This window comes from Monopterus albus, unplaced genomic scaffold, assembly GCF_001952655.1.
Source record: "Monopterus albus unplaced genomic scaffold, M_albus_1.0 scaffold324.1, whole genome shotgun sequence".
NCBI classification, from domain to species: Eukaryota; Metazoa; Chordata; class Actinopteri; order Synbranchiformes; family Synbranchidae; genus Monopterus; species Monopterus albus.
Window position 1 is genome coordinate 436,806 of NW_018128204.1, and position 26,463 is coordinate 463,268.

Sequence of the window (26,463 nt, forward strand, 5' to 3'; positions counted from 1 at the left end):
GAATGCCTGTGATGGATCCAAACCTGGGCCTCAGGTCACTTCCACATGGGGTTGGATGAAACACCTCAGGGGAAGTGTAACAGGGTAGAAAAGTAGAAAAATATTTATATTTCCACAGTAAATCATGTCTTTTGTCAGGCTTTGCTCTAAGGTTTTCCTTTTTTATGTGAATTAACTGATACAATCCAAAAATGATTTAAATAAATCTGTTTATGTGTGCCAAACAAAAGAGACCCACTCCTAAAAACAGGAGCATTACTAAAACTCCACAAGGTAGCCTAAGAGGACAGTTTAAAAAAAAGGAAAGAAAACAGGTAGAGTTACCTTCCCAAGATTTAAAGGTTCATGGGGGTCACTGAAAGCCGTGAACTCTCTGGGGCTGCCGTACAGGTTGACAAAACATGGCCCAAACGTAGGCAGGAAACCAAGAGTGTCATCAACTGCAGTAACACAAAATGGACAAAGTATTGCTATAAAAACAAGGCAGAATGTTGAAACAATTGTGAAAATGAGTAAAAGATTGATTAAAGAAGATGAAATTATCAGAAGAAACAAAACAAGATCATTGTAAATGTCTGCAGAATTAAATCATCATTGAAACTGACATGAGTTGAAAGGAGGAGAGTTTAAAGATCACAAAACTGAAACAGTTGATTCACAACTGGACTGTTTCACACAAAATAAAAGAGGTGTAGAGGAGGAAGAACATACTGCCGGAGTGGTTGGTCCGTGGAGTCAAGTCATCTGAATGCGTAGAGAGGAAGGATGGTTAACAGGTAGTCAGTGTCAGAAAAAAAGGAAACAGACAGTCTTTGAACGCCACTCAAACCCAAACATACGCACTTGACGACAAACTCGAACACTACACATATCCCCTTAAAATTCAATGCAAGACAAATGAGCTTGTTTCAACTAAATGATCTTGTCCCAAATTACTCTACTGTGAAGAAGCTGATTCTTCCTTTAATTTCAGGCCTAAAGTTCTGTTTTAAAAGTTCATTCTGACTGGCTTTATGAACCACATAGAGTGTGGCTGCATTAACCTGCCAGATGATGTTGAGTCACCATGGTGTGCATGATGTTTTCCCAAACAAAGACAGCAGACAAATGGAACTCATCACATTGACCAAGCTCAAACTTGCCAGGTTAGTCTTCATGCATGTCATCGGACAAACGAACATGCTGTTATGTTCACAAAAGACAGATCCATCTGGTGATTGAGGAGTAAAGAGTTAGATCACAAACTGAGGGAACTGACTAAAACTCCACACACACACACACACGTCAACAGGTTGGGTTGTGCTGACACAGCTGTTAAATCAACTTCACTACAATGATTGTTTCTAAAACAACAACAATATATCTGCAACAAAAGTTTAAAATCTCATCTCATTTATCAAGAGGATACAAACAACTGAATATCAGTTCTTCCTACAGTATGACTTGAAGCCTACAATAAGACCAAATTCAATCAAGAAGACTAAACCAAAGCTAACACAAGCAAACAAGTCTAGTTTATTTCTGCCTTAAACCATAACTTTCAACACTGGCCTTTTCAACAGAGACCTGACTATTTCAGACCAATTCAGATTATTGAGCAGGTGGTTACATTTGCAAACTCAGATGCACACAAAACAACTAAAAGCAAAGTGGGTTTTTTTGGTGACCTGGGTGTTTTCCATTTGTGATGAGAATAAAACATGGGTCAGTCTTATACTGATGAGACACATGTAAAATAATCATGTTGCAGTATGCATGGTCACCAAAATATCCAATTAATAAATGATTATTCCAGGTCAAACTACATTTCTGCTACCCCGATGGGTCCTGACACTTTTCCAGTATCTGGTTGTGACATATTTTATCAGTTCCTTCCACTGCCTGTGCCAGTTATCTACATCCATCTCCATCATGTGTTAAAAGCAGACTGGAGAAGAGTGTCACATTTAGCCTGATGAGCTAAGGGTACAAATCTTAAATTTGGTTGTACTAGTTGGGTTCAGACAGGTCTACCATACAGGGCTCAGTTAGGTTCAGATTTCACTTTTAGACCCATGCAGGACTCTAGCTCAAGCAGCCAAGAACAGAAAGGTTTCAATTAGTGAATGGAACTGAGTCTTACCCCAAGTGTGATGCTGCAACATAGTGCTGGTTTGGTATTATTTCACCTAAAAAGTCATCTAAAATCTCTTTTTTAAATTATAGAACTGGGCCATGTTGTACAGCAGTTTTATAGCATTTTGCTCCACACATCAGAGAAAAGCTACCAATCTGATTGTTGTTTGAATGGAGCATCATCTTTCTGCTCTTGTCCAACACTTCATTTAGCTTGACAACCTCCGATATTGAAAACAACAGCTGACAACCTCAAGGTCCACATGCTGCTCAGCTCAACGAGTCCCAGAAGTGCTCAAATGACAGCTCCATCACATCTGTGCAAACTTCATCAGCTGATTAACTCTGTACGGTATCAGTCAGAAGCTCCACGTCAAATGGACCATGAGCTGGGACTGTTTTGTCAGCCACTCTTTATGGCACAGCAGTGTGAAGTGCTGTGATGTGTCATATTGGGGGGGCTTTAGGCCCAACCAAACACACTATATATATAATCCACTCCCATGCAACCAAATACAGCCCATTCCAGCCCAGAGTGTACTGGGTGGGTCTAGTCCAGTTCAGACCAGTTTTGACTAGCTACTCACCATCTATCTCTCCACCAGGGGCAGAGATCTTTGAGATACACAGGTGGGTGGTGCCAATGACATCGTTGTGACTGGCTCTGTCCCTGGAATGGAAAAATTCAAGGGAAAAAAAGCTCAAACACATTTTAAGCTCAAATGGTAACCAAAATTTTAATGTTGATACTGTAAACCGGAGGTTTTTAAACTGTAAGTCAGGCCTTTGCAGGGGGCCAGAGGTGAGCTGCAGAGTAGTGAGGCTAAGAAAATACTGCTGAGGTGAAAGGCAGTTAAGGTACTTTAAAATCTTTAATGCCCACTGGATACAAACTGCATCAAAATATGCACCCCTTCACTCCTGCACCCCAGTCATCAGTCAAATCTGAACACAGAGACATACAATGCATACTTTTTAGATTCAATGTCACTTACACTTACAGGTGATATTAATTCTTATGTAGATCACAAATAAACTTTTCTTCAGTGTCAAAGTAATCAAGTTATAGTTGTCTGTACATCTCTACATTCCTGTAAACAGGAACTGTTAGTAGTGAATTCAGCATAATTCTGCTGGTGCCAATTTGCCATAATGTAAATATACAGAGACTAAAAAACAGGGATCAAATTGTAGCCCGCAGGATAACACATATGTCCTGACCTTGTTTGAGGTGGGCCTGCAGTATCGTACCCTCTTCCAGATAAAATACCTACTACGATGCAAAATTCTTTATATTCTGGAGGGTTTGATAAAACTAAAATCTAAAATAAAGTTATATATCTGAGTTCAGCTGGGATTCACCAGTCAAGAATTCTGATCCTCATCTTCTCACACATGGAGGGAAACTGGAAAGGAAACAAGAAAACAAAAACCATGTAATGACAATGATGAGCATACTATGCTAGTAGCACAATAAAGTTGAATAATAATGTGTGTTTGTGTGTCTGACCCTAATAGGCATGGTCAAACTCTGGTTCCACTGGGGATTGGCATTTTTCTCCAGAATCTTAGTGCAGATCTGAAAATTAGCAACAAGTGGATTTCGCTTTAATATGATTTGTTTTTGCATTTTATGTTTGGTTTAAAAGTAAAATAACTCTGATGGAAGTTGTATCAGTTCATATGCACCGTCTTCCCAGCAAAGTGGATCTCCACCAGAGGATCCACCAGGTTCTTTCTGTTGCTATCAAACCCAAAGATCTGCCTCATCCCGTCTATGAAAGCATCGTCCACTGCAGACAGGAAAGAGAACGATATCACAAATCTCCAAATGTCTGTTTTCAAAGGAGATTACTACATAACACACGTGGATACACAGCCACTAGACACTCACTCTGTGGAAGGTCTTCAGCTCTGAAGAGCTTCAGGGTGAAAGTTGCTCCTCTCAGAGACAGACCAGCTGGCCTCAGCAAGTTTCCTTCTATATCTTCTTTATCCTCCACACACTCTCGTTTATCAGCCTGGAAGACAAACACACGTAAATAACATGGATTATTTATAGTACTTAAATACAAGACCATAGACTGTTTATAAAAACGAACAACGCACCACCACTTTGCGCAAAAGTGAAGCCAAAATATTGCGACTATGGTGGCGGCCATCTTTATTTTGTGATGCATTTTGCAATTAGATTCTGATTATTAGTGTTTTTCATTTACTTCTTATATCCAGCACCTCAACAATGAAAATAAGCCAGTCCCATGTCTGACTGGCATGTACAACTTGCAAAACTTTTTTCTAGCTTCAGTTGTCTCCCCCCATGGGACTTTGGCCCTAAATGCTAATATGAGAATGCTAGCAGGCTGACAATATTATGTTATCAGTAAAATTAAAAACTACATCATGTTAATATGCCAATGTGTAGCATGTAAAGTGGTTATACCTTTTGGTTTAAATATAATAATCAAGACAACATGCCACCACTGCTAAAACTGTATCTTTTACCAGCCTCAGCTGTACTTAGTCTGAATTTAGTCTCAACCTGAACTGAATGTCAGTCGATCTGACTGACTCACCGGTGGCTCATCTCCAGCCGCCAAGACGAACAGGCTGACTTTCAAATAACCTTTGACTCCAGCAGAAAGGTCATCGGGGTCACCCAGCAGCAGCCATTTTCTCAAGAAGCAGTGTCCTAAAGAGAGGAAGGTAGACTCAAGCTCAGATTTAAATCTATGAACTAAGTGCTTCCAACTAATCATTGTGGAACTAAGACCTTCAAATTAAAAACAAGACAGAATAAACTCCTCCTTGGTGACAGTTTTTCATTCAAATAAACTGTACAAATTAGTGAAAACCAAAAATATACTCACTGTGCTCATTGTAGACAGTGCCCACATCCAACTGTGAAAAAAAAAAAATATATATATATTTCTATTAACTTTTCATGTCAGCTTTTTTCTGCATGAATGTAGCACAAATCATCATTGACTTAAGTAGAGTAATCTACAGCAAAAAGTAATATATACTATTAAGTCCAACATTACTGTAAAGAGCACCTCTTGACTGGAACAGCCATGTGCACTGAAAGTTACAAAGGTGGCAGCATACCTTGAATTCACCAATCACAGCATCAGTTCTAAGTGAGCGAGAGTCACACACCTGTCACATGGAAAGAGAGAACAATTTTACATGTTATCCACAGCAAATGACAGCAAGCACAATTTTCAATTTTAGAAAATATTGTAGGGTAACACTAAGGAATGGCAATGATGGAATAGTCCTCCATGTCCCTGTTGTTTAATCTGACTTCATAAATATGAATACAAAGTCACTCTGAAAGAATAAAAAGGAGACTAAAAATTCAGACTCACAGTGATGAAGATTGGTTCATCAAACAAATCTGATGGCATCTCAAAGAGGTTCATGAAGAATGTCTGTCACAGGAGATAAACCCAAATTGCAATTTGATATGAGAGCATATTTAAAGTTTTAATTTGAGACTCACACATTTTATATACTGACACTTTTTGACTGTGTACTGACAAATTTGGCATGAGCACACTAACTCTGACAAACACAGCCCAAGTCATAATTTAAGCACGATTTTTAGAATCCACCACAGTGTGAAACAAGAACATTATAAAGAAAATGATACACAAATTAATCCGCCACAGTGTGAAACAAGAACATTATAAAGAAAATGATACACAAATTTACCTCGTCAAAAACTGGGTTGTTGCCTTTTCTGATACGGGTCCTCTTGGTCTGCCCGGCTAGTGTTACCTTGACAACAGGTTTGATGTTAATGCCCGGCAACTGTCGCCCCTCGATGATCCGAACACGAACCTGGAACAAATGACATTCAGCAAATAAAGCCTTTTATGCATATATATTCTATAACCTACAATTCTCTTCAAGTACAGTAATACTGCTTAGGATACGTCTGGTGAACTGATTGAGAAGTGCATACCATATGAACTGTCTATGTCTTTGTAAACAACTGTGCTAACAGATGAATATTAACCCAACACTTGATAACACAACAGTGTATGTACACCCTTGCCTGCCACCAACAATGAGCACCAATCAATTCACCATCAGATTATTTTTTAGGAAATTCCTAAAAATGAATATCTGATAGAATTTCTACAGAAATGAATCTATGTGCACCTGTATAGTACCTACCTGAAAGTCCTGTGGTTTGTTGGGCAGCGTTTTAGGTTGACTGCTGGCTCCTTTTCTCCTCTTCCTCAGTCCTCCATGGATGTTGTAGGAGGGTGGTGAGCGTTTGGGTGTCTGGGCAGTGGGGGACTCCTGACCCGGGGGTCCCTGAGGACCAACGATGGAGCGTCCATCGTCCGGCCCCTGATCCTCGGCGGGCTCTACCATCATCATACTCTCTGTATCATCCTCGCCCAGCGTGTCCAGAGAAATCACTGAATAGACAGAAGAATTAACACAAAATATGCAACAGGTCAATACCACTGAGAGGGTAATAAAATCTAAGTTTGATATTTATGTTAAAATTGTGTGGATTGTTATTGGCTTTTGTGACACTGTGGCTGGAGTCAAAAAAAGGACAGATTATATTACCTGTGACAGTGTCGAGCTCCACGGTGGGGTTGGTATGGGGCAGGGGCTCAGGCTGGGGATGAGGATGGGAGATTGGAGCCATTCCTGGAGGAGGGAGGTAGGAAACCTGCAGGGTCAGCGTGGCCTAGAGGAAGAAAAAATTGTAAATGAACGGCACCATTTTTGATCCACATAACACCATCAAAATCCACACCTGCATTTTTAAATGAGCAGGACAAACAGAAATGAATAGCACATATAAATTTGTCTTATTCAATCATTACATCAATTTTTGCATCCTAAATTGTATTTTCACAAAACAATGATCCAATGTTTGTAGTGATATGGTGGGTTTCTTATCTGATTTGTGGGTATAAGGACAGAGGGTGCCGCATTCTGTATGGATTGTAAAGGCTCTTGAGGCAAATTTGTGATATTGGGCTATAAAAATACAATTTAACTTGACCTCCTGCAACAATTTGAGGTAGAGTTTTTTTATTCACGGTAGTGAAACACTAGAACAACCTGCACTGGAATCAAGTCAAATAACACCACTATGGGGCCATTTTCTAAGAACAGTGCATGTTGAAACATCAGTGTGAGACAGCACGGCTTGAAGTAGATACTGCTGTCGCAATAAAAGTGCACTAACTAGAAAGAAAGAGAGAGAAAGAGAGAGAGGTGTGTGGTGTTACTCTGCTCTGATTCAGGAATGTCTCTTTCTATTTTAAGATCCAGACAGGAAACATGTAGAATGATTTATGATTTGTCATTGTTCCGTGATACAATGAGACAGTATATTAATCTGTCTGTGCTTTGTGTGTGTATGTGTGCTCACCCCCGTGTTGTTTCTCTTGGTGTCCAGCAAGGATACAGTGAAGGAGGCGGCCAAGCTGGGAGAGTTGAGCACATCTCGTAGACCCAGTCGGCATTCTCCCAGGAACCTACAGACATGGACCAGGCCAGTAGCATGGAAATCAACACAGTGACAAACCAGCACTGCCACGTCATGAGTTTAACTTTTTATGTTTCTTTTTTTTTTTTTTTTTTCATCAGTTCAAACTTATGTTGAGAAGCATAAACATAAATGTTGCCCTCTCTACTTTTTTGTCCAACCGTTAAAATTATTTAATTATTAAAGGCCTATTTAAACAGCAGCAAATTGTCACATTTGAGAAGTCAGAATCATAAAATGTGTTTCATGAAAAATGATTAAACTATTATCCAAATAATTATTTTTTATTTCATCAAATTTGTAATGTAACTAGCAAACACTGCTGTCAGTTGAATGTGGTGTAGTAAACAGTGATACCACCATAAAAATAATCAAACTGCAAACAATAATAATGAATTCATGCTTAGTCTTAGCAAAGTGGGGTCACGCACTGGTCTCAATGCACCAAAAGAGGTCGGTGAATTAATCAATTAATCAACAAAACAGTCAGTGAATAGATGGAAATATAAGTGATTAAACACACAACAACCACAATGGAAGGACGATCTGGTTCTTTCAAGCCTGACCTTCTCCCCTCTGAAAAAACCCTGACATGTAGGGCATCTTGATGGAGCAGGACAATCCAAAAATAACAGTCTGAAGGGCTGTTTCCATAAAACAAAGAACCCAGGACTATGGCCCATTCGCCTGCCTGCAGTCCAATCCATCCACCAGGTCTCAGTCTGATAATGTCACAGTGCTTATCTCAATTCCTGTACTCTGAAGTATGGGAAGAGCCTATCTATATTCCTCCTCCTCCTTTGACTGGCTAGGTGAAAGTTCCCATGGATACAGGCCTACTATTATAGGATAGAACAAAGGGCCTACATAATAAAAACACATTAAAAAGTTGTTGAGATACTCCACTCTTGTCCAGCATTGTGGACTGACCATTAGCCCAACAAGCTCTAACAATAAACGAATGGCATCATTATATAAATGGGAGAACAAGGGTTAAATTGAGACACAATGTCTGATTCCATACAGAAAATATCAATAACAACAGGGATATCTGTCAAAAATTATTTTGTTGTGGAAAGTTGAAGTTATCTGCAAAACAGGTAATTTGTGTGTACCTGTTTCTGCCCATCTTCTCGTGGTCTTTGACGACACAGTGCAGTTCTGCTCCAGAATCCAGCGGTATCCCCTTGAGATCCCATTCAAAACCCTGACCGAGAGATGCCGTGAAAGACAGCATTACAATGGGTCTTAACGCACAACCTGAAAGTTATAATGTTGTTTCTCTACTCTAAACGGATGTGAGTTACTGTTACTATCAACAACCAAAAATCCCTGAATTTGTTGTCAGTGGGGTAAATATGTTTTAATTTAATGCCAAAAATGCACAATTTGTAGGTTTGGCCTTGTCTGGACAGTCTGGGTTGTTTGTTTGTTTGTTGCTTTCAGAACTGACTCTAGGAAAATGAGCTAACTTTTTGTATTTTATAGGCAGGTTGATACGATTAATGTGTATTCAGCCCACCAGAAGAAACGCTTGGATGTTCAGTGAGAAAAAAAAGATTTTAGAGGTGTCTGAAGTCCATTCACCCTCGTGTTCGCCAGATAAATAAGGCAGCAGCTTACCTGTAGTGGTCTAAGAGCAAACGCTGAATTTGCAGTGTAGGACGTACCTCATTCCAAACAGGGTTAGGGTTGTTCTTGATAACCTTGGTCTTCTTCTTGGACCCTAAAGCAAGATGTAGAAACCAGAATATTAGTTAACTCTCTTACAAAGCAATTCAATATTATTGGTCCAAAAATGTGAGTTTCTATTAACTTTCTTTAGTCTCAAGTTAAAAATGCTTAACCTTAGCAAACTATATGATCACTAACTAGCCAGGAGGTTAGTTTCTGTCACAGCTAACATCTCTTAAGACATCTTGTTTTCTTTAGCCTCCTGTCAAGCTAACTACAAAACCCATCATGTTAGTGAGTGGCAGTCACGATGCTAATGTAAAGATTAATCAATATTTAGGCAAATGTGGGGAATACAGGGTTTGTGCGGGATTCTTTTAAATGACACCAGTGAACACCAGTAGGGACTTTTATTAGCACTTCTCAGCTGAATACACCCTCTAACAATAATAGTAATAATTATGTGGTAAATTTAAACTACACCTGGATAGGAAGAAGAACTGGAAGGATGGAAGGATTAACTGGTTAAAACATGTTTTTAAGGTTTAGATAGGAGTCTTACATAACATCAGTGTTCTGCAATAAGATTACATGCTGCCTTACAACAGTCTAGACATAAAAAGGCATTAAAAGACTGACATCAATGTTTAATATGATTTTTCAAGATCTGCAGATACCCTGCAAACACATTATAGTTAAAGTAAAAATGAATTTTTTTAAATTCATCCTGAACAGACTGCCATGTTTTGTTTTGTTTTTTTGAGATGGTCGTGGTGTGAATGGACACAGTGGCCCCTCTCTCTTCGAGTTGTGTGCCTAAAAATGTGTGTTCCAGTGTGTTTGTTATGTTTATGTTCTGGTGCGCATAGTTCAACGTCTACATTGACCACATACAGCTCCTGAGATCTGTGCTGCATGAGGCAAGGGAGACATGACTAAATGACAACATCCCGGACTCCACTATTCAGCTAGCTGGGCTAACATGCTACCGAGCCGACCAAGTCCTTGTGGAGAGTCCTTCTTGTTATGTTACATATAACTCTGCTGTTGAATGTTTTTACCATCATATTTGCTGCTGTTGGTCATTTGCACCACTGTCCATGTGCAATCCGTGAACTGACAATAAAAATCTTTGATCTTGATCTTATGTTCATTATGTTCACACACAAACACACTGGTGTAAATATGTTGTTCTTCAGTAACAATACATTATTGCACACAACTACAATTGCACATGTGTGTGTGTTATCTTTTGGGGCTTCCTGTAACATGGAGTTTTGAGCTCTGATTTCCTGTCTGTCAGGCAATCTGATAAGAAGTCATTTTATCACACAACACAAACAGCAATGTGAATTACCACACTGGACAATTATCATCACTTACACTTAGCTTTAGTTACAAGGGGAACAGATGCAGAGATGTTTCTTTCCAGACGAAGGAAACAAACAAGGACTATTGTCTGATTGTATAAGCTACTTTTAACATTCCATTGTCCATGGAATGACCACTGGACAACACCTGGCATGGAAAAACTTAGAGTTTATAGCCAGCTCTCTTAAGCTGTAATTAGGCACAGCTAAATACTAACCTCAGCGTCCTACCATGTTCACAGTGACAACGCCTATATGCTGGTGTTGATCAGGTATAGCATGTTAGCATGTTAGCATTTGGAAAGAACAGCTAAACACGATGAGGCTGATGGGACTGTCGGTTTTTCCATACATTTACTCATACATGCATATTTAACAGAGACAAGTGTCTATATGAATGAGAGTCAAATGAGAAGAGCTGTGTCCAACTTGACAAAACAGGCTCCAGGACATTTTGGAGATGCATGGTTTTACCCAACAGTGACTAGATCCATAGGTAAAATAGATAGATAGATAGATAGATAGATAGATAGATAGATAGATAGATAGATAGATAGATATGCAATTTATTAGTCTGGACATTAAAGTGTGTTTTTTCTATTAAATAAGTTTAAGTTTAATTCACAATTACTTACACAAGATTTGTTGATTATTCCGCTTTTGGTTACACAACTGATAGCATTTCACTGCAGCTATTCATACTGCATATTCACATACATACACACACACACACACACACACACACACACACACTTTCTTTCTCTCTTTGCACACCGAGGAAGGGTTGTTTGCCTTCCTGTTTTCCCCAGTCATCACCCAATGTGAGAACTCCTTCAGTCACACCCACAAATTTAGCTGCACAAATGCACAAACACACAATGCATCATAACCTCTCAACCCCTCAGTGGAAGGGTGGAGGTGTTTTTAAGATATCTTCCGAGAACAGAGGTGTATTTACGTAGGTAACTGTGTGTGTGTGTGTGTGTGTGTGTTTGTGTGTGTGCCTTTGTATTACTTACATCATGAGGACCGAAACCTGTTAACACACTCACACTGTGTGGACTCGGCCACCCTTGTGGGGACCAGAAGCTAGTTCCCACAAGGAAATCACTGAATTTTAGGGTGACAACTTGGTTAGGATGAGGTTAGGTTAGGCGTTAGGAAAGTAGTGGTTATGGTTAATGTTAGAATAAGTCTACAGGAAATGAATGTAAGTCAATGTAAAGTCCCCACAAAGAATGAAAACACAGCGTGCGCGTGTGTGTGTGTGTGTGCATGTGCATGCATGCTTTTGTGTATCCACATGTTTAATTATATGTGTGTGGACCAATTTTTGATTCAGTACCATGGTTCTGAGGACAGTTTGCCATTGTGAAAACAGTTTGGCTGATATTAAATTTGGACTTGGTTTTAGGCTTCTGGTTAGAATTAGGTCGGGGTTAGTCATTTAGCTGTAATGGTTAAGAGCAGGGTAGGTGGCTAGGGAATGTATTATGTCAATGAGTGCCCTCCCAACTACAGAAAGACCAAAATGTGAGTGTATGTTTTGTGTGTGAATCTCCAAGGGCTGATATCTGAGCTAGCATCTCAGAGACAGGAAATGGCACAGCCTTCTCTTCATGGTTGGTTCAACTGGGGGCTCAGTTTCTGTCATAGGCCAAGAATAGAAGAGACTGTGAAATACATATGGGAAACCTATGTTTAGACCTAGGCTGTGTGTGTATGTGGGGTGCTGCATTTGTTGTCTGTCTGAGTTTAGGTACTAACAGTACTTCCCACTTTTAAAATGTAGTTTTATTTAATACTTAATTTTAGGATTAAAAGTAGAATTTGCATTAAGTAAGTAGTATAAATAGTAAGTAATACAAGCTTGTGTTTGATCACACCAGGAAATTTTGCTTGGACAAAGGCAGGAAGTTAAAGAGCATGGTTCACCTCATTAAGAAGGGATACAATCGTGGAACAACAACAACATCGTGATGGAAAAACAGACAGCTGCTTAGGTGAGGTAGCTAAGTCACCTTCACCTTGTGCCATCTGGCATCCCCCCAGTTAAATTAAACTAGTTGTTTACTTAGACGCAACGTCCAGCCAGCTATATACACACAGAAGACTTCAGTGTTGGATTCAAGTCATACTTATGTTAAACTGAAATCAAAATGAATATTTGCTAATAAATCAGTATATATAAGCCAGACCTATATTTTCTGCAGTGATAGCACCACCTACACCAGACTGGCAATGGCGATACAGTAATTTGATTTTGTGTGGTGTCTGTGGAAGTCAACCTGCTGGGGGACAAAGTTGTTAACTGTTTCTTTTGACTGTGATTTGAGCACTTTATAGGAAATAAATGAAAGGTAGGAGTCAGTGCTAACATTAGCGAGATGAGCTAAGTAGCTAGTTGGCCTATTCTGATGGTGTAATTCTTTTTTTTAGCAAAATACTAACTTACCCCAGTGGATCATTCTAAATTCTGAAAGATGTAAAGCCAGCAAATTCCTGCATAAAAATTTAAATGAATGGTACATAGCCAATGTTATAGAGCCTATTAAAAAGGACAAAAAACATCCTGTATCCTCAAACGTATAGGTTATAGAGGACTACGTCAGTTGTTGCCATGGGAAACACCCAGCCAGATGCCTGCACATTCTGAAGGTATTTTCACAGTTTTGTTTAAAAATGGTCTTATCCTCCTTTTAAAATAATTATGCACAGTAGCTGCAATTCATTTTTAATAGTTTTTATTTTGTTAATTCAATTTAAATTGCAACTTTAATTCAGAAAGTAATTAGAAACTTGATTTAGACATTAGTGCTACTAGACATGACTTAATTCAAAACCCTTTAAAGCAGCTATAAATGGTACTTTTATAATAATGCAATAAAAGATTGTGAAAACAACGTGAAAATGCAAACAAAGACACTCATAATAATAAATCTGCAGAGATCTACCACCTGATTCTGTAGTTCCCTTCACCTTTACAGAGCTATATAGCTCACTGCTGAGCTGCTAACCACATTTATGGCTTGGTTCACTTTCATTGCATCATTTTGGACCAGAGCAGGCAGCTGTTTTGAGCAAAAAAAAAAAAGCTCTAAAAATGTATTTTACACTACCAGCTCAGCACCAAACAGCAGACACAACAACTAGCTGGTGAACACAGTGGAGCTTAAAGATTGAACAGTACGAGAGCTGCAGGCAGGCAGACCTGTACTGTATCTAGACTTGCATTTTCCTTACGAACATATGTAACCTGACTTGGACATTCCCTTGAGCAGCTGAAATTTGACTTGAGAACTGCTTTGACAGACCCAGCTTGAATGACTTGAGACTTGACATGCTTTTGCCTCAAAAAACAGCTCTGCTCTCAGAATGCTTTGCTTAAATTTAATTTTCTACCATAGTCCCTAAATTCACTGCACTGTATTGCTTTCTATCATCTCACTACCAATCCAGTGAATCTCCCATGATCCTCTTACTGTACCTCTGAAGGTGACACTAGCCAGGGGGTGAGAGTGCCTCAGGTTGTTGGCTCGCTGAAGAATGCAACGTAACATGGCTGAAATCTCAGTAGTAGTAAGAAAAAGTGTAAAAGAGAAGCACTTCTCAGTGAAAAAAGAAAAATGTGCTGTGAAAAATATATATACTCAAATTCCTTGACTTTTTGAAGTATAAACAGCAACTTGTCTTTGTTAGCCAAAAAGGAAAAGTCCCAGTATCACTAAAACAAGGCTAAAAATGAATTATCCACACATTGTTTCCAACCTCATCTCACAGCATCTGTCTGTGTCCGAAACTACAAAATAAAAGCTCATTTTCTCAAGTGGCGATGTCTCTCAACAAAGCCAAATTCCTTCTCTTTCTGACTGTCTCTAACACACTACTAGGGAATGAAGGCAGTAGGCAAGCATGCCGGGAACTCACACACACCTCACATCCAGAGGAAATCTCAACATTTCCTGTGCTCTTTTCCTCTCTTGTCTCCTGGTTGCTTATATTTCCCACATCTTTGCCTCCCTATTTGCCAGTACACTCACTGCCTCACTCAACCTCTCACTACATTAACACATCTATTTTAAATGGTCTCTGTTTGCACATTTTACAAAAGTATAAACTGTCAGCCGTTAAAAACCATTGAAGCCAATAAACCATCAACTTATTAATCCCATTGTTGTAGAAAAAAACACACCTGACTGGTTTAAAACTGTATAAAACCTCCAATATTTTACATTACTAATAAATCAATGCCTTTTTAAAAAAAAGAAAATGACTGTAATGCCTATACTTTGGGTTCAAAACTACAGGAGAATATACTGATTAGCTTAAGGATGCAGAATGCTACTCTCATCAAACTCAAGCACTTTTCAGGAACTCATAGAGTCTTATGTGGTCAGAAGGAAAAGGAAGAGATGACCCTGATCAAAACAGTCATGTCAGCATAATGCATCAAACAAGATCACCTTCCATGTAGTTCTGCAAAATTTGATGTACAAATTTATTTGTCAGCTTAATGCCTCTGAAAATGAAATCATCCCAAGTCTGTCAAATATCAGACTTAGTACTACATGCTGCCAATCTAGGCTGTGGAGACACCGGTGCAGCTGCCTTGTTTTTTCCTCTTTTTTACATCATATTTTATTATTGGGGGCAGCAAGTGCATGTGTGTGTGTGGTTGTTTGTCTATGTGTTAGCCCTGCGATGGATTGGCGACCTGTCCAGGGTGTACCTCGATTGGCTCCGTGACCCCGCTCAGGGAACAAATGGTAGAAAATGAATGAATGAATTTTATTATTGCACTTCTGTATGGTACAGTATATATACTGTATATATCTTGTGTTATTTTTATGTGGACTTTGTGTCTGTAATAAACTTAGAATTGAATTGAAAGACAAATTAATTAATGCTGCTGTTTTCTACAGCCTGAAAGACTGAAAGTTTGAAAGTTACATTATAAACCTACTCTCAAAGCCAGTCATTTTTAATAAAATCTCAAGCCCTAAGCTGATTTTACTTGAGTTTGTGTGCATTCAAGGAGTGTTTAGGGATGTCATTGATCACCTCTTGGGTTCACACCCACTTGTTTTGAAAATTATCATTGCAAAAGCCTGACTCAGTATTCAGGAGATAATGGGGAGGGTGTAATAAGGTTACACTGAACACAGAGACATAAAGAACAGTACATACACAGAAACGGAGCACCACCTGCAGGACCAACCAATAAACACAAAATTAGATGTTTTCCAAGTGTAAAGTTGAGGTTTAAAACATGCTGGCATAATCTATTCAGTCCAAAAAGGATGTCTGTTTTAGGAGTAGGCTACATGCTAAATGTTTTTGGGAATAAGAAGGTAGCATTTTATGAGGACAATTCAACATATTTAACACAGACAAAGCAGACATGGCTAAGGTGTTAGCAGAAAGGCAGCATGCAGACACTGTGCAACATCTGCATTAATTTGGAGTTGTGTTTCTGACAATCTGATGAAATCCAGTTGAATATTCACTTTCTGTTTAGTTGTGTTTTAGTCTGCTGACTTCTGAGAAAAAAAATCTAGCTTTCTACCAGTTAAATCCTCCATGATGTTCATCAGTTAAGAGCACCACCTGCAGGACCAAAGAATAAACACAAAATCAGATGTTTTCCAAGTGTAAAGTTGAGGTTTAAAACATGCTGGCATAATCTATTCAGTCCAAAAAGGATGTCTGTTTTAGGAGTAGGCTACATGCTAAATGTTTTTGGGAATAAGAAGGTAGCATTTTATGAGGACAATTCAACATATTTAACACAGACAAAGCAGACATGGCTAAGGTGTTAGCAGAAAGGCAGCATGCAGACACTGTGCAACATCTGCATTAATTTGGAGTTGTGTTTCTGACAATCTGATGAAATCCAGTTGAATATTCACTTTCTGTTTAGTTGTGTTTTAGTCTGCTGACTTCTGAGAAAAAAAATCTAGCTTTCTACCAGTTAAATCCTCCATGATGTTCATCAGTTAGCCACTGACTTTGTCTAAACGCTGTTTGGTACTAAGCAGATATACAAAGAGGTTAGCAGAGCAACTCCTTTCTCATAATACACACAGATTCACTCTTGTTATAACAATACTGATAAAGCAGTTTTTATGTCTAAAGGTGATTCATGTTAGAGAGGCAGCGGAAACAGTCTCTGCATCCTCTCATTTAGAAGCAAACTCTGCTGCTTTTAAAGGACCTGTACATTTAACTAAATATCTCTGTTGGTGGAAAAGCATATGCCTGGTAGAAAGGAATACTGCAGCAGAAGCGAATATCTCTGTTGGTGGTAGAAAGGAATACTGCAGCAGAAGCATGATGAGGCAGTTTCAGGACTGGTGCAGAGGAAAGAGAGCAAACCGAACTTAGAAAAACACAGTCACAGTTGTTCATGTTTGCTGTTTTTATTTGAGAGATACACATCTTTTACTTTCTCACCAGCTTACAAGAGGAGAGAAATAATCTAATGATCTGATATTTTGGGCTAAAAGCAAGCTGTAGAATCTATATGTCTATTAGCATTTCTTCTTTAATGTCCTCAAATGCACTGAGCTCTGAACTGTAAAAATGATGCAGCAGTTTATAAGAGCAGACACAACCGAGACATCACTGGCTCTCATTCACACAGTGATGCAGCAATAGCACTGAGCTAACCAAGTTGGCATTCAGTGCCCAAGAACGCTTTGAAACACACACCTAGCAATCAAAGGACAGCCTACTCTACCTCCTGCTACTTTACTGTAGTCTGCTGTGAAACTGAAATACTGCAAGAGAAAGGGAATGGAGACAATTAAGGATGCGTGTATCAGAAAGAGAAACAGAAAGAGGAGATGGAGAGAGAGCATCCCACGGGATAAACTTTCCTGACAGAGCAGTGGTGGTAACTATATACAAACTACTAACTATAGACACACACTTGTCTTTGTCACTTAGGGGGTGTTTCATTGATTCATATTCATGACCTTACCACAGGGGATGGGAAAGTCCCCTTAATATGACTGTAAACAGGTTCTAAACAGTGCATGCACTGTAATACAAATAAACACACAAGCCATTTAGGCTGATGACACTATTATTTACATGTATTCTTCCTGTGTAGCACAGACAGTCCAAGAGCTTCAAACTGCATTTCAGTCTTTAGAAATGACTCTGCTGAGTTCAAAAGCACATCCACGGTTGCTTGATAATTGTAGTACTCTCACATCTCTGTTCCTGTTCCTGTTGTATTTTTATTTGATTCCTTCACCTGCTGCTTTAAAGTGCCTTAGATTTGTGTTACTGCCTATTTAGATTTGTGTTATTGCTCATATACTTTATATTTCACTTGTTTTATGTGGCATTCATTTGGACAGCAAAGTAAGAATTTCATTGTACAGGGAAACACGTTTCCTGACTGTGCATATGACAAATAAACACTTTGACCTTTGACATCTGATGAAAAATCTATTGCAAGGGTGTCCTTCCACAGATACCTGGGGATATGGATGGATATATGACAAGCTTTTATTCGATGTGCATATTGCTAATCTATTTAAGAAGTTCAAGGTTAAAATTGGTTTATATTTTAGAAATAAATCTTCTTTTACTTATAATGCTAAGAAAAAACTACCTATGATTGATTATGGTGATTTGTTATACATGCAGCTTCCTCTATGTTACAAAGCCTTGATTCAGTGTACCATGCTGTTTTTATCTTGTGCATGGAATTTTTGTTTATTGTGTTCCATGTGTTGAATTTTAATATGTTGTAAATTTGTATGGCTGCCATCTTGACCAGGTCTCCCTTGAAAAAGAGATCTTGAGTTTAACGAAACTTCCTGGTAAAATAAAATAAAACAAAACATGCACAGGTACACAAAACAGTGTAACTGTAGATTGTATTGTCCCGTTTGTCACTGCATTTTCTGTTTTAGTCTGTGTGTGTCCCATCATCTCGCCCCTTTCTCTCTCTTTCCTTCTGCCCCACCCTGAATGGACTAGGAGCCATGAAAGACGACAGGCAGAAACTTTCCATTAATAACCTCTCAGCTGTTACAGAATAAGAAAGATAGGTCTCTGTCGAGGTCAGTGTTGTGGCATCCCAGCCATACACAAACACACTTTGCTCTTTATACATAAACTTCATCATTAAATCTTTTTTCCTATTTTCTCCCTTTTCACCAAATCTGTCTTTTCTATCTGTCTGAGTCTTTTTCTTTCACACACACACTCACACACCATCCCTACCTTCATAGGTGACGGAGCAGTAGGCATCACTGATGTCGTCGTCTGGCGTTCGCAAACGCTCTGCACACAGAATAGCCACACGCAGCATGGCTCACACACGTGCACACACACACACACACACACAACAGAGCTCAATCAAATTCCCCACACAGACAATGTGTGTATGGTCATCAGTGTATCAAAAAAACATCCATAACAGAGAGAGACAATGGTCGAGTAGCACCCAGAATGAATAGGAACAGAGAGAGCCACTGGTAGAGCTGCAGCTCTCAGCTGTTTCACTTGTACCCCCCACCCCCACCCCCTTCATGCACACAGGCACACTGTCCCTTCAATCACAATTGGCTTAAAGGGGCAGCAACAGACACACACACTGTGACCTTTATTTTTGGATCACACATGCCTCCACACAATCCACAATCCAAACTCTGCCTACTTAAACCAGCACATGCTGCACACACACATTGACAAAAAAAAGAGTGTGGTGGAGAAAAATTGTCTGCTGTTACAGAATTAGCGCAGAGGCAGTGAGAAATCAAGCTGGTAGAAAATTGATTTGAAGGGAATTTTAAGGGGAAATATGAATGGCTGAATCACATTTGCAGATAAACATTAGGCACTGACTAAGGGTGTGGTAACACCCTGGTGCTAATCTGAAGATCTGTCATGGAAGTATGACCCTCGGTGTTACTAGAGTGGAACACTTTAGTACAAATCAACAGGATCAATGAACCAAATCTTGAATGAGAGATTGTATTGAGTTACAGATCCCAGTGGAACACGTGGGATGGGAAGTGACCACCCAGCCGCCTCCTTCTGTCTCTATACACTATACTGCATCACTAGAGTTACTCCTTTGCTCATGTCGTAATTACTACAAGTGCTAGAGATCACCAAACCATAACACATGACTGTTGGCTGTAATAACCTGCTGACACAAACAGCCTATTGAGTTCTTTTTCACAGGACAACAGTCTTGCTGAGTCTCTGCTCCTTCAGTCTCAGTTTACTGCACCACCTCAAACACTGACTCATACATTGGTTTTATTTTCACATTGACAACTATAAGATAAGTGAAACCAAAGTGAAGAAATCAATTAATCGGCTGAGTGCAGATGAGAAAATCGTACAGTGTCAGGAGTCGTGCCAGGCTGTGGGCTGACACTGTTCCTCTTTTTATAGCTCGACCCACTGAGCTTTAATCATGTCTTCTACACACTTAGACTCAGAGAGGGGTGGCACATTTGAAATACATGTAAAATGTAAATGAATCCCCCTTTTTTCAATGAAATAATAAACCACACATTATTAATGGGAGAAATGAATACAAATATCATGCTGCTGCATGATATATAATAAAATGAATTTGCTCAATATCAATTATAAAGCACCAGAAAAATGGGAGGATCCCTGCTGTCCAATCAAATCATTCGTTATGCTCACGATTCTGTCGTCCCTCACTCTCAAATCTGCTTCTGCTCTTACAAATCCTTGCCTGCAGGCTCTCAAAGTCGGATTTGCAAACTGAATAGTGCTCACAACTTGTTTTGTGCTCTTTCAAAAAAAAATTTAGCACCTGCAGACTTTCAAACAAACCTCAGCAGAGAAACGTGAGCACAGAATCAGAAACAAGAGCACACATGGCTGGGACTAGGCTCTCAAATCTGCATTTCCATGTACAGCTCACCTGTCTTCATGTAGAAATGTTTCCAAGAAAAGAGTGCAGTTGAAACTCTGTGGCACCGCCTGCATTGCAATAGCATCTTCCATCATACCAATTAGAGGGTATTGATCCTATAAATGTTCCTGTCCGGAGAGGCTGGTGGAGTCGAATTTCCTTTCAAAACACTCCTTGGATGACTGAAGATACCTGAAGGAAAGCAAGCTAAACCTCTACAATAGGATGCAGGGTGTTTTTCAGTTCAAAGTGTTTTAAAAATTGACAGCAGTTCATGTGCTGCTTGATTTGATGTGTGAATACTAGTTTTGGTAAAACATGAATTTTAAAATGAGGATTGACCTTATTTTGAAAAGGTACAAATCAAGTTCAAAGCTGAAAAGTGGAGCAATTTTTCTTTACATACATGTCCAGAGCGATTTCCAAAGTTCACCTACAACAAATTGCAAGACTATTACTGCCAACAAATTTCTGTGTTTCAATACTGCTACTAGATGGTGAGTCAAACCACAAACTGAAAATAGGTTTAATATGACTAAGGCTAAGACAAAACAGACTGCTAGTGGGTGATGGACAGTCATGCTCGGACTTTAAACCTACATTTGAATTGAACTACTGAAGTAAACTGAACAACTGAAATAAAATTAGAGTTGCAGAGGAAGGAAACAAATGCAATTTATGGTTTGGACCACTGATGGTTTGGATCTTTGGGTTGGATGAGGACTTTTCATCTTTTCTTGATCTGCTTGGATGTGGCCTATTCTTTCCCCAGATGTCAACACCTGAAAGCTAAAGCTCTCCCTTCCTTCCACATTTCAGGTTCCCCCATTCTCCCTTGCAAACCCACATAAACACTCACACATACATAACTGAACAGGTCCCCTTTCACACACCCACAACTGAAGTACAATCCCTTTCTCACCTGCTTACTACTGTACATGGGGAAAATGAACACTTGACAGAAATGAACAGTTTGAATACAATGTTCTTCCACTCAGTACACTTTATGCTGTGGTGAGTGGTGTTTAAAGTATCTTAGTGAGGCAAATATTCATCCCAGTGTTCAACAAACCATAATCAGACATCATGGGACACTCAGGTTTTATTTAACACTTTTAAAAATGACAGGATTTTACATACACATATTAGATGGTGTACATGCAATTAGGGAATAAATTTCACTGTCCATCTGCATATCCAGAAACTGATACAACAAAAAGACCTTAAGTAATTTTGTGTGAAAGGTGCCATTTTCAAATCCATTTTCCAAGGAAAGCAAAGCAAAATCATCCCATAACACAATGGTTAGTTACTTCTGACAGTTACTGTTCACATTAATCTTTTTTTTTCTGAAAACCAGAAACAAAAGGAGCAGGTTACATTACTCATGAATTTCATCTAGGACTATGAAAACAACTTAACATTGATTGTTTCAAAATTCAAGCTTTGCACTAGAATGGCTAGTATAGGGATAGCAGTTGTTAAAACCTGCCTGACCTATGTACAGAATATTCTGTTCCAGATTCTCTTTATTCATACTTTAAAAACAAATCAAATGGCTCCCAGTGTCCTTTTAAAGGTGTTGCACATTAGAAAATAAGAGTAATTAAACTATAATAAAGCTGCACCTTTCTGTAACTACTCTAGTACTATTATCAGCTTTAATTTCACTAGTGAGCACAACAAGACCACATGTTCCATCAGTTCCATCTCCACAATGTGTATATACTTGATGAAAGTGATTTCATTTCTACATTTGTAACTAATTAAAAATAATGACGAGTCTGACTACAGATCCACAAACTAACTGGATGGTGCTTCATCAGCAACCCAGCACTAAACACCTCCAAAACCAAAGAGCTCATAATCAACTTCAGGAAGAAGAGGGGGGTAGTTGTCCCTCTATACATCGGGGGAGGCATGGTGGAGATGGCCACTGATGTCAAATTCATGGGTACATACATCTCCCAGGGTCTCACATGGTCTGTTAACACCACCTAGTGAAGAAGGTACAGCAGCATCTCTATTTTTTAAGGGCTCTTTGCAGAGCAAACCTGCCCCAGCAGCTGCTGCTGTCCTACCACTGCTCTGTCCCATGGCATCCTGGTGTGATTTGCTAATTGCTCTGTAGCTGACAGGAAAGATGCATTGAGTTTCATTCCACAGCTGTACAATGACAATAAAGATATTCTGATTAATGGCATCTCTGAAAGTTTAAGGAACAGCTCCCTTGTTCTTTTTACTGTTAAAAATCTCCAAATCTGAGCTGTAGATCACAAGACCTGTTCCCATCTAAATGTAGAACAGATGTCAACTTAATATCCTTGAAATCTGTTATAGAAAAAGCAAATTAATGCATTTCCATTCACTGTTATATGATTGACAGGAGTTGAGCCATATTTGGATTTTGTTTATGGATAATATCCAACACTTAAAGTTGTTTTTTCTTCTACAAACTAGAAATGGTCACAAAAACAGGAGTTGAAGGCCAACATTCAGCTTCTGTTTGTGTTGGGTGACTGAAATAAACAGTGTGGGATTACTGTACAAATGTATTGATGAATAAAAGAGTCCTAGTGTTCCAAGACACAGCTGTACATTTGCATCTGTAGGCAAAGCTAAGGACCAAAACTGTAGAGCTGGAGGGAGTCTGAAACCTATGTAGCTAAAATATTCCAGTATTATCATACAGTGTGTTGTAAAGCTACAGGCATTTTACTCCAGCTCACCTTTCCCACATCTTCAATAATAATAAAAAACAGTTATTAAAATTGGAATCAATCAGAAATGGAGCCTTGAGAACTACGAGTCGATGTTCTTGATGGTTTCTGTTTAAGCTTCTGATAATGTTTCTGGAAAAAAAAGAAGGGGGAGAACACAATGTTACACCAATTCTTTATGTGATAGTGTAAATGCCAACTCACCAGGACTCAATTATCTTTTCTTTTCAGAATTAGTGTGAATGCTGACTGAGCATTATTTCTCTGACTTATTTTTCTGTATGGTATTTTGGTCAGCTACTTCTGCATACTTTCAGCTACAGGCATCATTCAAATATAATTTTTTCCCCACATATTAAGCTCTTCCCAGCCAATTTTAATAACGGAAAGTGAATGAGCAGAATCTTCACATACTCTTCAAACCTACCCCACTTCGAAGCTCTATTACTTCGTCACACTTTTAAGTACAGAGATCATCTAAATCTTAAATGAATCGCAAGATATGCACATTTCAATTTAGCTTTTTAATACGTTAGACGGGTCTAAAAATAATCACAGTTGAGGTTTTTCAGTGTGTTGTGTCACATGTTAACCTGTTAACCTGTTAAGCTGTTTCTTAAAATTTGAGCATTTCAGCTCTTGTTACTTGTACAGCTTTCGGTTCTCTAACAACTTGCACATCAATATGTAGATATTTGTGTCCTTTCAATGATGTGGGCCCAACTCAAAAGTAAGAGAGGATGCCCACCTAATGACTGCGTAGACTTGCCTTTACTCTTACATCCAGACAAAACGTGTGTTGGTGATAATAAAGTTAAACTCAGTGGGGTTGTTAGTGGTGTATTTAACTCATGTTAGACAATCTTGGTAAAATAGTGTCAGTGGTTGGAGAACTGAGCAGACCCAGCTCTCAGAGGTGACTGCCATTACAAACCAGTTGGACCAGCCACTGCTTAACCTGAGCAAATACAATGCAGATGCTGTGTGTCAAGCCACATATCTGCTCTTTGCATGGGTGAGGACAGGGTTCAGGGATGCTTTGTGTTAAGGGCAGATTAGGTTTGAAAAATGGTTTTGCTTATTGTGGGGTGCTGAAGATTTAAGACAGCATGGCCTGACATCATTACGGCCTGGGTAAACATCATTAAATTTGTATTGTGAGCCTCCATATGAATGCTCTCCCATTCTTTGGCACATTTAATTGCGTATTCTCGACCAACTGTTTAAAAGGTCTGCCTCAAAGCAACAAGTTTCAGGCAACAGATTAATTCAAAGCTGACTTTAATTAGCTGATGACACCTTAAATAAATCTAACTCTGATTCTGTCAGCATGTGTATAGTATGTCATTTACCTTCCAACTTTTCCATCAATTAATTTCAGCTGTTAAGATTCATGTACATTTTCTACTTTCATGTATGCATTACCTGCAGGTTGTCATAGTGCTCCTGGCTGCTGCAGTGGAAGCCCTTGGCAGTGGTCTCGTTCAGGTAGAAAACAGAGCAGAGATCACAAAAATATCCTGATTTCGGAACCACAAATTCTTGACCTGAAGAGAAACAGAAACAAATGTTACAAACCCTTCTGACCTAAAGTTATTATTACTTAAGACAGGTGTATTTGTATCTCTCTCACCAAGGGGGTTGTTGGGGTTAAATGGTGGCAGTTTGAAGTCAGCGCCAACACAAGGAGACTGAGAACGAGATCGCTTAGCTTCAGGCCCAGTAAGCTCTTGCTTCCGTTTACCAACAACTAGAGAAGAGGAGGAGAGAACAATGAGTAAATCATTTACACCCTGATGCTCTTGCTAGAATGGTTGATTCACTGATTCTACAGAAAATTAATATGCAGCAATTTAAGATTCACAAATGTAATGAATTTTTGTTGCCCCCTCACAAAAGAAGAGGAATATAATGTATCAATCTCAGTTTTCTGTACCTTTCAGGTTTGCCCTCCATCCGTCCTCAGGCTGTGGCTCCAGCCTAGAAGAGTTTTCATTGGTGTCAACTCGGCTTGCTGTTTCCACCTCTCCCTCCATATTCAGCATCTCCTGCTGGATGTCAGGGCACAACGTCGATGGCTCTTTGTCCAGTGACAAGGACGCACCAACTGAAGTTGGAGGTGGCACATCAGTGCCCACTGATTTTGTTTCTTCTTCTATGTCAACTTTTTTCCCTCTAGTTGATTTTCTCACTGAAGTAAAAGACAATGAATTGATCATACATTAATAAGTTAAAAAGTTTCAAGCTTTCGAGCTGGAAAATGGCAAGAAAAAGAGCTGTATAAAAGATGTGTTTGCGTGTTACCAGGGGTCTGTCTGGTTCTCTTCTTTCCTCTGCCTCTTGAACGAGTGGTTACCACTTCGTGTGCCACCTCCTCTTCAACCTCACCCACCTCGTCTACCGTGACAAAATTCATATTCTCCTCTAAAATCAGTCAAACAAATAAAGAAGTGTCAGGCTCCTGTCAACACTGAAACTGATCATTTCCCGAAGAAATGTTTTGTAAATATCAAAAGGAAAGTCATTTTAACAGGAGCTGTGAAGTGGGAGGAGTGACTGATTCCCCTGGTATTTTCCTTGACTGTTAACAATTCAAAATGTTCTTTAGATAATAATCTTAATCTCACTCAAAACATAAAGTCCTTATTTTCTCTCTGAACTTCTTTTGTGTATTTACATTGTTATAAAATGTTAGGTTTTCAGTAGTTTTACTAAGCTTTTATCTTTTTCAGCCATCTAATCTGATCTCATATTTCCTTAACTTACAGTTTTGAAACCTGAAGCAAAACAAATTCTTGGTACTACATTTTAAAAATAAATGCATAACCTGATCATACGTTTTGGTTCTTTTCTGAACCAGACTCTGCAGTTCTAATTCAACTATTTGAAACAGTTAACAACCAGTTTTTCAGATAAATTGTCTAAGACATTTGAAAATTAGAGTTATTTTGAGATTATAATGCAAAAGTACCCATATCAGTATAGCGTCATTTATAAAGTTGAGTAACACACCTGTATCATCGTGTTTGCGCTTGGCAGATTGTGAGGTTGTCTCAGCTTGATCTTCATTTGCTTTCTCTTCCTCATCGTCACCTGCTTCATCTAATGTCACCAAAGTCTAAAGAGAGACCAGAGATC

The 26,463-nt window shown here is 39.0% G+C and overlaps 2 protein-coding genes across 11 annotated transcripts in view; both read right to left on the reverse strand.

Annotated features, from left to right (window-relative positions):
• The window catches only part of dysf (dysferlin, limb girdle muscular dystrophy 2B (autosomal recessive)), a 71,280-nt gene extending 52,142 nt beyond the window's left edge, over positions 1-19,138 (reverse strand). For 5 of the 10 annotated variants that reach the window (XR_002276934.1, XM_020624274.1, XM_020624279.1 and 2 more), the window contains exons 1-18: positions 18,928-19,138; positions 9,313-9,368; positions 8,758-8,849; positions 7,526-7,631; positions 6,709-6,832; positions 6,301-6,551; positions 5,833-5,961; positions 5,487-5,549; positions 5,224-5,274; positions 4,986-5,016; positions 4,692-4,807; positions 4,010-4,136; positions 3,805-3,908; positions 3,626-3,694; positions 3,478-3,521; positions 2,703-2,785; positions 712-744; positions 325-440 (exon numbers count right to left, since the gene is read on the reverse strand). Coding sequence is in view for 9 of the 10 variants with exons in the window: in XM_020624274.1 (XP_020479930.1) it covers positions 325-440; positions 712-744; positions 2,703-2,785; positions 3,478-3,521; positions 3,626-3,694; positions 3,805-3,908; positions 4,010-4,136; positions 4,692-4,807; positions 4,986-5,016; positions 5,224-5,274; positions 5,487-5,549; positions 5,833-5,961; positions 6,301-6,551; positions 6,709-6,832; positions 7,526-7,631; positions 8,758-8,849; positions 9,313-9,368; positions 18,928-19,015 (1,683 nt within the window). In the remaining variant the exon portion in view is untranslated. Of the gene's footprint in view, positions 1-324; positions 441-711; positions 745-2,702; positions 2,786-3,477; positions 3,522-3,625; positions 3,695-3,804; positions 3,909-4,009; positions 4,137-4,691; positions 4,808-4,985; positions 5,017-5,223; positions 5,275-5,486; positions 5,550-5,832; positions 5,962-6,300; positions 6,552-6,708; positions 6,833-7,525; positions 7,632-8,757; positions 8,850-9,312; positions 9,369-14,173; positions 14,531-18,927 lie in introns of those variants that run through there. The other 5 variants (XM_020624280.1, XM_020624277.1, XM_020624281.1 and 2 more) reach the window with 3 other exon arrangements.
• A 4,244-nt stretch (positions 19,139-23,382) lies between these two features.
• znf638 (zinc finger protein 638) overlaps positions 23,383-26,463 on the reverse strand; it is a 35,367-nt gene continuing 32,286 nt past the window's right edge. The window contains exons 32-37 of the mRNA XM_020624270.1: positions 26,338-26,443; positions 25,630-25,749; positions 25,262-25,432; positions 24,959-25,075; positions 24,751-24,872; positions 23,383-23,457 (exon numbers count right to left, since the gene is read on the reverse strand). Of these exons, the coding sequence (XP_020479926.1) occupies positions 23,383-23,457; positions 24,751-24,872; positions 24,959-25,075; positions 25,262-25,432; positions 25,630-25,749; positions 26,338-26,443 (711 nt within the window). The remainder of the gene's footprint in view (positions 23,458-24,750; positions 24,873-24,958; positions 25,076-25,261; positions 25,433-25,629; positions 25,750-26,337; positions 26,444-26,463) is intronic.